This window comes from Syngnathus typhle, linkage group LG15, assembly GCF_033458585.1.
Source record: "Syngnathus typhle isolate RoL2023-S1 ecotype Sweden linkage group LG15, RoL_Styp_1.0, whole genome shotgun sequence".
NCBI lineage: Eukaryota > Metazoa > Chordata > Actinopteri > Syngnathiformes > Syngnathidae > Syngnathus > Syngnathus typhle.
In genome coordinates this window covers 8817443-8829420 of record NC_083752.1, presented here as the reverse complement: position 1 = coordinate 8829420, position 11978 = coordinate 8817443, and the positions used below count along the sequence as shown (strand labels likewise).

General features: G+C 42.1%; 1 protein-coding gene across 2 annotated transcripts; it reads right to left on the bottom strand.

Moving 5' to 3' along the window:
* Positions 1–1214: 1214 nt before the first annotated feature.
* On the bottom strand, positions 1215–11034 carry LOC133168436 (vascular endothelial zinc finger 1-like). 2 transcript variants are annotated; one of them, XM_061300004.1, is made up of 5 exons: positions 10916–11034; positions 6787–7541; positions 5012–5081; positions 4738–4900; positions 1215–3842 (listed from the first exon to the last, which is right to left on the bottom strand). In XM_061300004.1, exons 1-5 carry the CDS (start codon positions 10946–10948, stop codon positions 3487–3489), a joined length of 1377 nt encoding a protein of 458 aa, XP_061155988.1. In that variant the 5' UTR covers positions 10949–11034; the 3' UTR covers positions 1215–3486. The 2 variants fall into 2 exon arrangements, with proteins under 2 accessions (XP_061155988.1, XP_061155989.1); XM_061300005.1 differs by having other exon boundaries at positions 4747–4900.
* Positions 11035–11978: the final 944 nt, after the last annotated feature.

Sequence of the window (11978 nt, the reverse complement as noted above, 5' to 3'; positions counted from 1 at the left end):
GATTTAAAACAGAGCGTTGTTATATTTTCAAAGACAAATTGTGATACATCTCGACGCACACGGATGAGGAAGATCAGTGAAAAGAAATATTTAGCCATTAATGTTGCTAAACACTCATGTTGCTTCACACAGGAAGGAAAGCGAGTACATATACGTACGTCTTATCTTTCACTCTCTACGTCTGTCTTCTCACTAGTTGGACACGTATGACCATGTAAAAATACATTGAATTGGAAACATTCTGAAATTAAGCAAGCTTCATTTTTACAATTAAATTTCAAGTACTTAATTTGCAGCATGAGTGAATTCAAAATGTAGAGTCCTCACCATTTCTTACTCTGTTTTTCCCTCCCTGCTCTTTGCTGTGGTTTTCCATCCAGAAACATGTTGCTCTGAAGTCACTCTTGATTATTCATTGGACGAGAGTGGATGGACCTGAGACAGGTGTCAAGAGCATAACGTTCAGTTTGTGAGTTACTCAGTTGAGGAATAAGCACGTTCCCAACCCAGTCCAACATCTTCTTAAGCTGTTCAAAAGGCAACCAACCAGGTGGCTTCACACTATAGGGCTAATTTAGGCCAAATGAGGTTGGAGACAGGAGGCCTGAATGTTGTTAGTCACTTAAATGTTGTACAGAGGCTGAGATCAACCAGAGTCCAATATCTTGCTTGGCATGCATACATTTGGCCAATAAAGGTGATTCTGATTCTTTACTGCGGAAGATTCCCAACAAGCAAACTTCCAATTTGGGGGCCCTTTTAAGTTTGTTGCAACTTGCCGTCACATGACGTTGGCCAATATTGAGGGTGTCATCTACGTACTTGTATTTGGAATAAATATTTGGCTGCTACTCAGGAGTCCAGCAGATAAATTGTTCACTTGATTTTTTTTCTCTCCGTCTAATTTGACTTGCATGCATGTTTTGTTTACTTCGACAATTCTTGACTGATGATGGAGTCACACGCTGAAAACATTGCAGTCAACTAATTCAACACAGACGGCGTAAAACATTTGAATTTGATTACTGGCCGCCATCTGGTGGACAACTGTGGAAAGTTATTTTGCGCTTTATCACATTGCCAGAGATTTGTACGTTACAAAGGACTCTCTTTCCCGAAGACTGTATGATCATGTGATTAAACTTTAAATAAAGCAAAACGCTCCTGAATTTTACCATGACTGATGACAAATATCCTTTACTAAATACAAAATGTGTAATGATTTTCTTTTATTTAGACAACCCAAATAAAAGGCACATAACATTGCGCATGTTCATGTAATAATTTGACAAACATACATTAAAAAAAAAAAAAATCAGGAATGTTTCATCTAATTGGAAAGCCTACTTTCTTGTATATACAAAATTACCATTGTTAATATTCTAATACAAAAGTTGTATTTAAAAAAAAAGGGTTATTTTATCTTTCACATCTATCTTTACTACTGTTTCTGCAGACCTAAAATACTTTTGTACAAAGATATACATTCAACTGCTTTCACGAGGCTCATGGAATTTCCAATTCATATTTGTCTTAAAAAATAAAGAGATGCTCAATTCAACAATAACATCAACATAAGTTGAATTCATCACATTAGCGCTGTATCAAATTTGGCAAACAGTCTATTATAGTGTATCTATGCAATACGTACATTAAGAAAATAATACTATTTTGTTAAAAAAAATGAACAATGACAATCATGCATATTGCATTTTTTTCAGTGTCAACTGAAAGTCTTCAGGAGTTGCAACACTGTCAAACAACAATGCATTCATTAAAAAAATAAAATATTCAACAAAGTTATAGTGTTCAGGGTCATGCAATGTCAGTCTTGTCTCAATATTCTCTCATTAAATCCCCCCCCCCCAACATCAGTTGGAATAATTCTCAGCCTGTGACTGCTGTTTGTTAGACTTAAACAACAACTAAAATGTACAGTAGATATGCCATTGTACAGCAAGTCGGTGAACAACTATATTTTTAAAATAATACTACTTTTGTCCGTGATGGAAGTAGGGAGGTCTGTAGGCAACCAACAACTCAAAACGCTCCTTCATGCATCATCTGAGAACCACTCTCAAAGGGAATAAAAAAAACACACAAAAAAAAGCCCCAACATTCAACTCATCAAGCCATAATGCTGATTTGCACAAGAATAAGCTCCCTTGAACGTTTTTGGAGGGAGGGGATATGTTGCTAACCCTTAGCAAACAGAACCAAACATTCACAATAACCCTTCGAATTTATATAAACCAATTAAGTTCCTCCGGTATGATACTCCAGTGCAAACAAGATCGAAATCAAAAAACAAAAGCAAGACAAAAAATGTCTACAGAGCCACTGGTGATTGTTGACATTTTTGTTCTGGGACAAGTGACCTTAGGTTCTCAAATATTTTCCACACCCCAAAGAAAACAAAGAAACGAAAACCACATAAAAGGCCAGAATGAATACGTGAAGAACATGTTCGTTTGAAGGTGTTTCCTGAGTGAGTCTTTTCGGGGCAGTGGGAGATAAATGTTGGGAGAGGTTTATGGAGGAATCAGACATCACCTCATAACTTTTTCTGGCAGAAATTCAAGATCCAGCTGTGTCTTTCCAGTTTTAACCACTGAGACGACAGGACAGGTTAGCAACGTTAGCGTGGCCTTCGATACTAATACTGCTGCTCTTTGCCTGCGTGGGACGTTTGTTCAGTGCGAGACTCAATCCACTCTGGTGACATTGGGAAGCTGGGTGGGGTGCACGTTGAAACATATTTGAACATACTAACACAAGTCTTCATGATTCCACACAAATATAAAAATACAAACATTTCATCATCGAGCGGACACTTTTGAAGATATCCTCTTAAAAAGACAGGTTAAAAACTTAAAAAGCGGACTATGTCAAATGTACACCTGTACCTCAAGAGCGTAGTAGCTACTATCTGAAAAGAACACAGAAAAGCCGTAGCACGGTGAAAAAATATTCTTCCGTGCACATGGAAGCTGCTAACCCTTTTCACTATGCTTCTTTCCTACATTAAATAAGGGTAGTCAAGCTATAGTTAACATACAAAGACTGCTGGAGAAAGGTCAGTCCATCACTTCTCTCCAATGGTAACCTCCTAAAAACAAATCTTTCGAGAGAGTTCATCATCACGTAGGAGGAATCACCTCACAGTTTGTCATTCTACCTGACTTAGATAAGTCCTAAACTTGTCCTTCTCTTTCAAGGACGGTCTTACTTGGATTCTACTCAAGTGTTGCGCGTCTCCTATCACTCTTGTAGCATTAGTCGTGATGCAGCTGAGACTCGGCTGGCACCCCGTGGCTGGCTGCAAAGCTCTTGGAAACGCAGCACGCGCTTGGAGGTGTGATAGAAAAAAAATATGGAGGGTTAAAAAAACAGCGCTTAGGCCTAAGGGGCAAATTGCTTGACTTTATTTTCCTTTCTTTGTGGCCAGTTTCATGCTCCTTTTCCTGTTTTTTGTTGTTGTTTTCTTTACCATGGCGGGGAAGACGGCAAGACTTGGGACAAGAAAGGCATGCTATCTACCGACCTCATGGCAATGTTAAGCGGGCCGGCAATATTCATAGGCATGGGGGTGGTTATTGCCACTGGGTGGGCGATATTCATGGAAGCGGTGGCGGGGATGTTGACGGAGGCGATATTGACGGGGCCGGTGATTGTGAGCGGATGCTGAAGGCTGACTGGCGAGGTGATGTTGACAGTGTTGGTGCTGATGTTCATTTGCGCCGCAATGGTGACAGCGTTGTTGTTGTTGCCCCGATTCATTGCTGTGGTAATGGGAGCTGAAACTGTCACGGGTGTCGCTGAGGCAGAGTTGCAGACCTCGTCTGGGGAGGGAAAGGGAATGATCGTCAAATAGTTGCTTAGTTCAATAATTGTCAATCTGACCCCAACTGGACAAACTGCGTCTAACTTCACAAAGAAACGATGCTTTCCTTTTGCGTTTTGTCTACCAGTAGCAAAATACTAGGGGTGTAACGATTCATCGATACACATCGATTAATCGATATAATGCTCTACGATTTATTGGCATCGATGCTAAACGTAAACATCGATTTACATCGCAGTGTTTGACCTCGGACATTAGACGCGACTTTATTTTGAAATCCAGTTCATTGTTGCTCGCTTCCTCTTTCCGGGAGCAGTGCGCGTGGCGTTGTTGTGTTGTGAGCAGAGCAGGCACGTGAAAGGGGAGTCGACAACTAGTACGCGGCTCCTGGGCTGGTGCTATGGCTAGTGTCCAAAAAGACGAGGAAATTTGCTCCCCTTTAGGCTTCAAGTCATTCGTTTGGAAGCACTTTGGATTCCAAAGAAAAGATGGCTCAACGGACAAGACACGTGCAGTTTGTAAATCCTGCCATGCGGTGATCAAATATTCAGGGAGCACAAATCTCGCCGCACATTTAAAGAAAAAACACGACATCAAAGTTCAGTGTTAAAATAAGCACTTTGTATACTATGTACAATACTCTTGTAATTTCCTAAATAAAGAGTTTGCAGTACCTTGTTGATTTTGCGTATGAATTGTTATAAATCAGGATATTGTTCTATATTTTTTATTAAAAAAATATATATATATCGATCGTAGAGCACTATATCACGATATATTGTGAATGAATCGCAGCAGGCTTTAAGATATCGGCAAATATCGTATCGTAGTTCTTTGTATCGATATGATATCGTATCGTGACAAAACCCGCGATTTACACCCCTACAAAATACCTTTATTACAAGAGTTGAAGTTGGCTTGGCCATGAGTCTTCAGGTGGCTGGTGATGTAAGCTGCACTCAACATCTTTCCACAAATGCTGCAGGTCACCTTCCCCTCGTGTCTGATCATGTGAGAACGCAGTCTGTCTTTGGTGGCAAAAGCAGAGGTACATGCCTGCAGGCGCCCAGAGCATGTCAGGTTAAAGGTCAATGGAGCGCGCCAACAACATAACAAGTGGCGATAATACGCAGAATCTGGATAGGGTCAAACAAAAGATGGTCGTACCGTCACTTGACATTTGAACGGTCGTTCAGACGAATGAACATGCTTCACGTGACAACTCAAGTGGTCGGGCCTGCAAAAAAAAATAAGAAAAAGAATTTCAAAAAGTTGTGTTACTGGTAAATAAAATAATGATCTTCAATGACTAGCACTTTTATTACTAGCATTAATATTGACTCAAATATTACATTCATGTTTCCTATAACCTTTATGTGTCCATTGCTCACATCCAGATATTGCTTGCTTTGAGGGGGATTGTGTGAACCCTTAAAAGTTGCGTCAGTGGCAGTTGATTCTCCACGATCAATCATGCGTGATTTAGTCTGGCCTACTTTCGGGAAGCGCCACACTGCGATGGTGCACCATTACATTGTACAATTGTTTACTTGCAGTAAAATGGCGGTTGACATGGCTCTCGGATTCATGCATTTGCTTGCAGAAACACTACGTGAATACTTGTATCGTGCAAATATTGACGACAAGGCCCCGCAGATTTTTGTTGCTGATTCCGGGAGTATTCAGTAAAAATCCAATGCAAATTTTTATATCGCATCTCTCTCAGGGCTAAGAGAAAATATAGGCCACAAAAGTGAGTTCAACTTTGCGCATTGCTTAAATCAAGCGACGTTCCCTCAGAAAGCCTTTGCCTGTTGACCTTTAACGGTGAGTCTCTTGCATTCATAATCTCAGCTTGGCGTGGATCCACCACTGACAGCTGGATAGTTCTGGTGACGCTGAGAGTTGACTCATCTTAGCGGGGTGAGTAAGGGCGCTTTGAGTCGGCAGTTGCTTGACAGACAAAAAAAAATCAGTCTGTTCTTTTTTAAGAACTAGTATTTTGTCTTGTTGTTGATGATTGCCTAGCCATACAAATGAGAAGTCACGTTGAAGCTTCTCAGTCCTATGAACCGGAGCTTTTTGGTTGCTATTTTTGGTCCCAATCCAAGAGGAGCAGACATGGTTGAGTCCAGTGGATGCCAGCAGATCGAGCTAAGTGGCAGTGACTCAGTGGCCTTTTCTTCAGTGCCCATTCTCACCTTCCAGCATGCAAACGAATGCCTGACCCACGTCACCGTACTGGAGGCAAGCCTGAAAATGGCTCACATAAAAGTGTCACAGTGTAGCAAGCTAATGAGGCAGTGCCACAGTTTTCCTATTGCCTGCTCATTACAAAAATTATGTTGACATTAAAATGCCAAACGCATCAACAGATACAAAAAGACATCCATCCATTTTCTGTACCGCTTAGTCCCGACGGGGGTCGCGGGCGTGCTGGAGCCTATCCCAGCCGTCATCGGGCAGTAGGCGGGGGACACCCTGAACCGGTTGCCAGCCAATCGCAGGGCACACAGAGACAAACAACCATACGGACTCGCACTCACACCTAGGGACAATTTGGAGTGCTCAATCGACCTACCAAGCATGTTTTTGGGTTGTGGGAGGAAACCGGAGTGCCCAGAGAAAACCCACGCGAGGAGAACATGCAAACTCCACACAGGGAGGGCCGGAGGTGGAATCGAACCCGCACCCTCCTAACTGTGAGGCGGACGTGCTACCCAGTGCGCCACCGAGCCGCCCAAAAAGACAGCAGGTTGCAATTAGTTTTCTCCAAAGGTCATCAGACGGCCATCAAAACGTTGTCGTTCAAAGTTGTTGCAACGACAAAAAAGTAGAAAAAAAGGATCCGTTGGTTGACTGTACTGTATTTCGGAATCCATTCTGTACCCAGAAGTGAATATCAAACTGATAATGTGCAAAGTAATTCTTTCTGACCTTACCTGGAAAAACCTTTGCCGCAGACGGAACACACATAGGGCTTATGGACTCCGCCATCATGAGAGCGAACGTGGTAGGTCATCCGGTCCTTCCTTTTAAACCGTTGGTGACAAATGGGGCACTCGAAGGGCTTCTCATCCGAATGGGACAGCTTGTGGCGATTCAGATGGTAAACATCGCGGAAGGCCTTGCCGCACATCTCGCAGCCGTGGTTTTTCTTGACAGGTTTGCCTGGCTTCTTGGGGACAGTCTGCTGGTGGTGCGATAAGTTGCCCATTGCAGAGGTCATGATGCTCGCGCCCGAAGAAACCGAAGTGGTCGCTGTGGAAAGGATGCCCGCCGCCGTGGAAATGTAGGAAACGTTTCCGTTGTTCTCCCTCTGCATAGTGGAGATCATTGGCACCATGGTCGGGGCCGTCTGGGCCGTCTTCTTTGGCCGCGACACCATTTTGATTCCCGTGTGGCTGGACTCATGGCGTCGCAGGTGGTAGCTGTCGCGGAAGGCTTTGTTGCAGTAGCCGCAAACAAACGGCGTTTTGCCTTTGTGCTCTTTTTTTATCACAGGCACTGGAAGCCGTCCACCTCCTCCGCTGGCCACATTGTCTTTGAGGAGATCCAGGGCAATGGAAGGGTTCTTCTGGTCCATTTGGATGGGCAGCACGGGCTTTTGGTCGATCGGTTCACTTCCTGCATTGAGAAGCGGTAGCAGGCTGTTCTGGGCCACCTGGTGCTGATGGTGGAGGGATTCATTGGCCTGCTGGTGGAATTAAAAAAAATGTCAAGGAGATGAAATACAAATACAAGTCTGTGAGTGAACTATGCTACTGTATTTTCATGTATTTCTCAATGTGAGCTAATCCAAAAATGATGCTACACTCAATCCTGTTAGCTCGGTAAAACAGTCTGACGCCCAACCACCAGCAAGAAAGGCCAAGGTGAATTGCTTGACCTTTCCTTTGTGGTTCAATCATCCATCGAAGAAGGCCAGCCCCCCCCCCCCCCCCCAAAAAAAGAAGTTCCAAGAGTAAAGGGCTGGGGCCACGAAAAGAAAAATGACCCACACAATGTCCTCCTTATGCCATCTAGCCTATTGTGAAAGACGCAAATCTGAGCAGTGATGCACTAGGGCCACAGCGGGGGTTGCTTTGTATGCTCATCTTCATTGATTTGCCTCATCTATTCATGAGCTGGGGACATTGTTTATCCACATACCACTCGGCAAAGCTCGCAGTCACTTTGCCGGTGTGCAAGGGAACCTGGGAACTCATGAGGCTTGGCAACCGAGCTCGCCCATTACTCTAAGCACCTGCTCACGCTTGCCACCATCATATAACGGCTGTGCTGTCCACCGGCACGAGGTGCTGTTTGGGTGGCAGTGGCGATATCACGCAAGAACTGAGGCACAGCCTGGCCTCGCCGCAGAGGTGCAGGGCCCGTAAAAGCTGCTGTTGCCTTCATGCGACGCTGACCATTTTGACACAAATGCACTTTGAAAACTGAGGCTGCTCGCTCATAAATAACATCAAAATGGAGGCAGTGTCCCGACGGCTCCACGGGCCACTGTAGACTTGAACGGCACTTGCGGTCTTGAGTCTGATTATGCGCAGTCTTGCCTACATCTTTTGTGTCTCACTATACAGCTGCTTGGCATAATCCCATTTTGAACCAAAACAAAGACCATGTTGAAAAGGGAGGGAGGGCAGGAGATATAATGGCGCAAAAATCACTATTTCATAGAAAATATTATTCAGTAAGCTGGTAAAAAGCTGACATCAGTGCTTGCCTTGAGATCGTATTTACGTCTGTAGACGCAAGCGGGGGAGAAAAAGAAAAGAGGGGGAAAAAAACATTCGTAAAATACAGCATGTCAGCTTTAGAAATGTGACGTAAGTTTCTAGCAATTGGATATCAGCCGCCATCAAGCCAATAAGCAGTTTGACATTCGAGCTTTTGATTATGCTCCCTCAGTTTACAAATACAGGCAACACACATATTGGAGTCGCACAGTTTTTTTTTTTTTTTTACACTTCCCAAAGCTTATTTTGACAACCTCAAGCTAAGTCACTTTGAAATACTGTGTAAACATGTTGATTTTGTGTGTAGTAGGGGAATGTTTATAAAAAGAACAAGTGCTATTAAGTCAGTATATCAACTTTCTAATAAACATACGTACTTGTTTTTGCCTCTTTTCTTAGGCACTCAGTGCTAAAATAACATTTTACACAAAATGTACTTTCTGTAACAGTCGCTTTTCTTTCAACTGCTTGAATGGCAAACTTTCTTAATACTTTAAAACACTATTCACATAATAGCTTGTTTGCAGAGGCACAACTGTTGTCCTTCGGGGTATCCCTGAAAATATTACTGCACTGCATAAAACATGACGTAAGTGAGGAATTACAAATAAACGCACATTTGCAAATATATTCATTTTTTAGCTATTTAGAGGTACTACAAGGCCATCAATCTTAAATAAATTTAATAGCAAGAATTTGGAAGCATTGCTCAGTGTTGCTCCTCTTCCACAGACAGCCAAAACGTTCACAAAAGACTAAAAGACAAAGTAACAGTGTGAGGTACATAATACAAGTGTGCATGCTGGCACCATGCCAGATATTTTAAAACAAGCCACACTGTCCATCTGTCTTTGTCGCCCAAACAGTAAAATACTCTAGAGGCACATGAGAACAAAAAAAAAAAAAAAAAAAGCCTCCAATTGACAAGACAGAGCACATGAATACATAACCAGGATAGCACTTCTTGTGCAAATAGAACATTACTGGTGAGAAGAGCAGTGTGGGCAGTAGAATAGGTGTTTTTTTAATTATCAAGATTTTTTCCCCCCCAACATTTATTTGTTAGGGGGGATTTTTACAGCATGTGAAATTCCCTAATGTGTCAAATTGCAGCAATACAGCCATAACTATTGCCGAAGAGGACTTCTTCAATGTCAGACTTTCTTCGCCTTAAGTATCGGTGGCTGGTATTGGCAAGGTCCATGAGTAATGTATACCTAAAACAAATAAGGCCGGTATGGGCTCAATACAATATCTGGTATTGGTTCTCATCCATCTCCACGTTTTTTGTGTCTTCACACATACCATATAGCCCTCACTAAATTTCAATCCGGAACAACACTTATCACATTATATTCACAAATAATTTGAGGGACTTTCTAAATGATAGACATTTTTTTTTATATTAGTATGAACCCCAAGACAACAGAAACTTAATTAGTATCTGTAACTCATATTACAAGTTCAGCTGTATGTATAAGAGCGAATGAATCCAATATATTTGTCAAATTCCAGGGATGTTCAGCACTCCGAGTTGCACAAAAAAGAAGAAATAAATCCGAATTTGCCCATTTGTATCATGATGTGTGCATAGTTTGAATTCCTTTCCGCGACGCTCGGCAAAATAAACAAATAAATGGATGGAGCTACGGCTTTTTAGTTGCAAACAAATCCCAGCACCATCGGTCCTCGGCAAGTCGGATCGACTCTATTGCGAGGAATTATTTAAGTTTTTGGTGAATGTGATGGAGATTTCTTAAAAATCGTTAGCTAAGTTGGCTAGTGAACGCGACAGTCTCTGCGAAGTTGGCCGCGAACCGCGGTTATCAGCTGCTGAGATTTTCCAAGCGTAAATAATTAATCAGCGATCGAGGTTGAAAATCTTTGGGTTTTTTTTCTTCCTATTTGACCCAAAATACTACTTCAGATTTCATGATCACGAAGAACGCGTTCATTATGGGCTAAAGCTGTTGTGTGTGTGCGGGTCGATTGTAACGGTGCAGTGCCTCACTTGGAATGATGCCGCATGTTTGCCTGGGATCGACTTGGAAAACAAACTTCAGAAAATAAACTCACATTATTCGGCTTCTCTAAATACACCACAGATGATAAGAAGATGGCATTTTTCATCCACCACGTAGATGTTTTTGTTCAAGCGTCAATCCGAGCCTCACAGCTGGAAGCCAGAATTCATTTACCATTGTTTTGCTTGCTTACTTGTTCTTCGCACTACTCGTTTAAAAACTGCTTTTGCCGCCAAAACATTCAGTGGTTTCAGTTTCAGGTTTTTCCCACGCGTGCAATATTAGTAACCACCCCGAAGCAGTGAACTTACTTGGAAAAGAAACGTACTCCAGCTTGCCTCCATTTCCACACTTAGTAATTCTGTAGGAAACCTAGTACAAGCCTACAACAAAGCAACCAAACATGGCAGCTGAAACAACTTCCGGTAACCTTAAGGGTTATACCATTTTATCACCATCACGGGGGGTGATATCGTTATATCTTTTGGACGAGCGTATTTTTCGAGTTCTAAAATTCAATTTTTATTTTAAAAACAAATTTCCGGGCTAATATAAGAATGCATAAATCACCAATTTGACAATTACCCTCAACAAACCTTGTGTGATGAAGACTTTTCTTTACCCGAAACACCCCCATCTACTCTTTTTGCTGATTCTGTGAGGGGCATATTTTATTTAGTATCCGCCTCGATGTCGCATGTGGCTGTTTCATAGATGTGTTTTACTAATAGTCCGTCGGTGATAAAAAAAAATGGCTTTCCGCTTTTTGTGTCAACGATTTAGTGTTACACCTGCTATATCGAATAAAGACATAACCTCGATCAAACGAGAACTGGGACTCCCTCGTGGTTACCCGTTCATTTTCATTCATGAAATAGGGATGAATGGGCACTAAGCTGTGCGATACAGTACACAGTACTGTCGTTCATAGCAAATATTTACTAGCCTCTGCTAACAATATTGTCATTGCTATGCAAGTATGAAACATCGGAGATGTCATTGTCACATGCACAATGGATGCAGATAAAATTGAAATATTCAGAAAATAAAGTTAAGTTGTATCTCTCCTATGAACAAAACAAATCTGGAAAGCAATTTCTACATGAGTATTCATCCTTTAACTATAAATGGAAAGTGTACCCACTGCGGTCACAAAGTCAAGAAGATAATTACTTTAACATGATAAAATATATTGGAAGTTACTTGCAGAACAAAAGCAGCGTGGTTGCTTTTACCCAAACTTGCGCTATTGGTCAAATTGCCCAATAGAGGTCACTGTTGCCCGATTTCACTTGTGTGACATTGAAGTACACTCAGAATTTCAAATATAAGGTGATTTCCAACAACTTCGTGCAAACGTGTGCATTTGAGCTT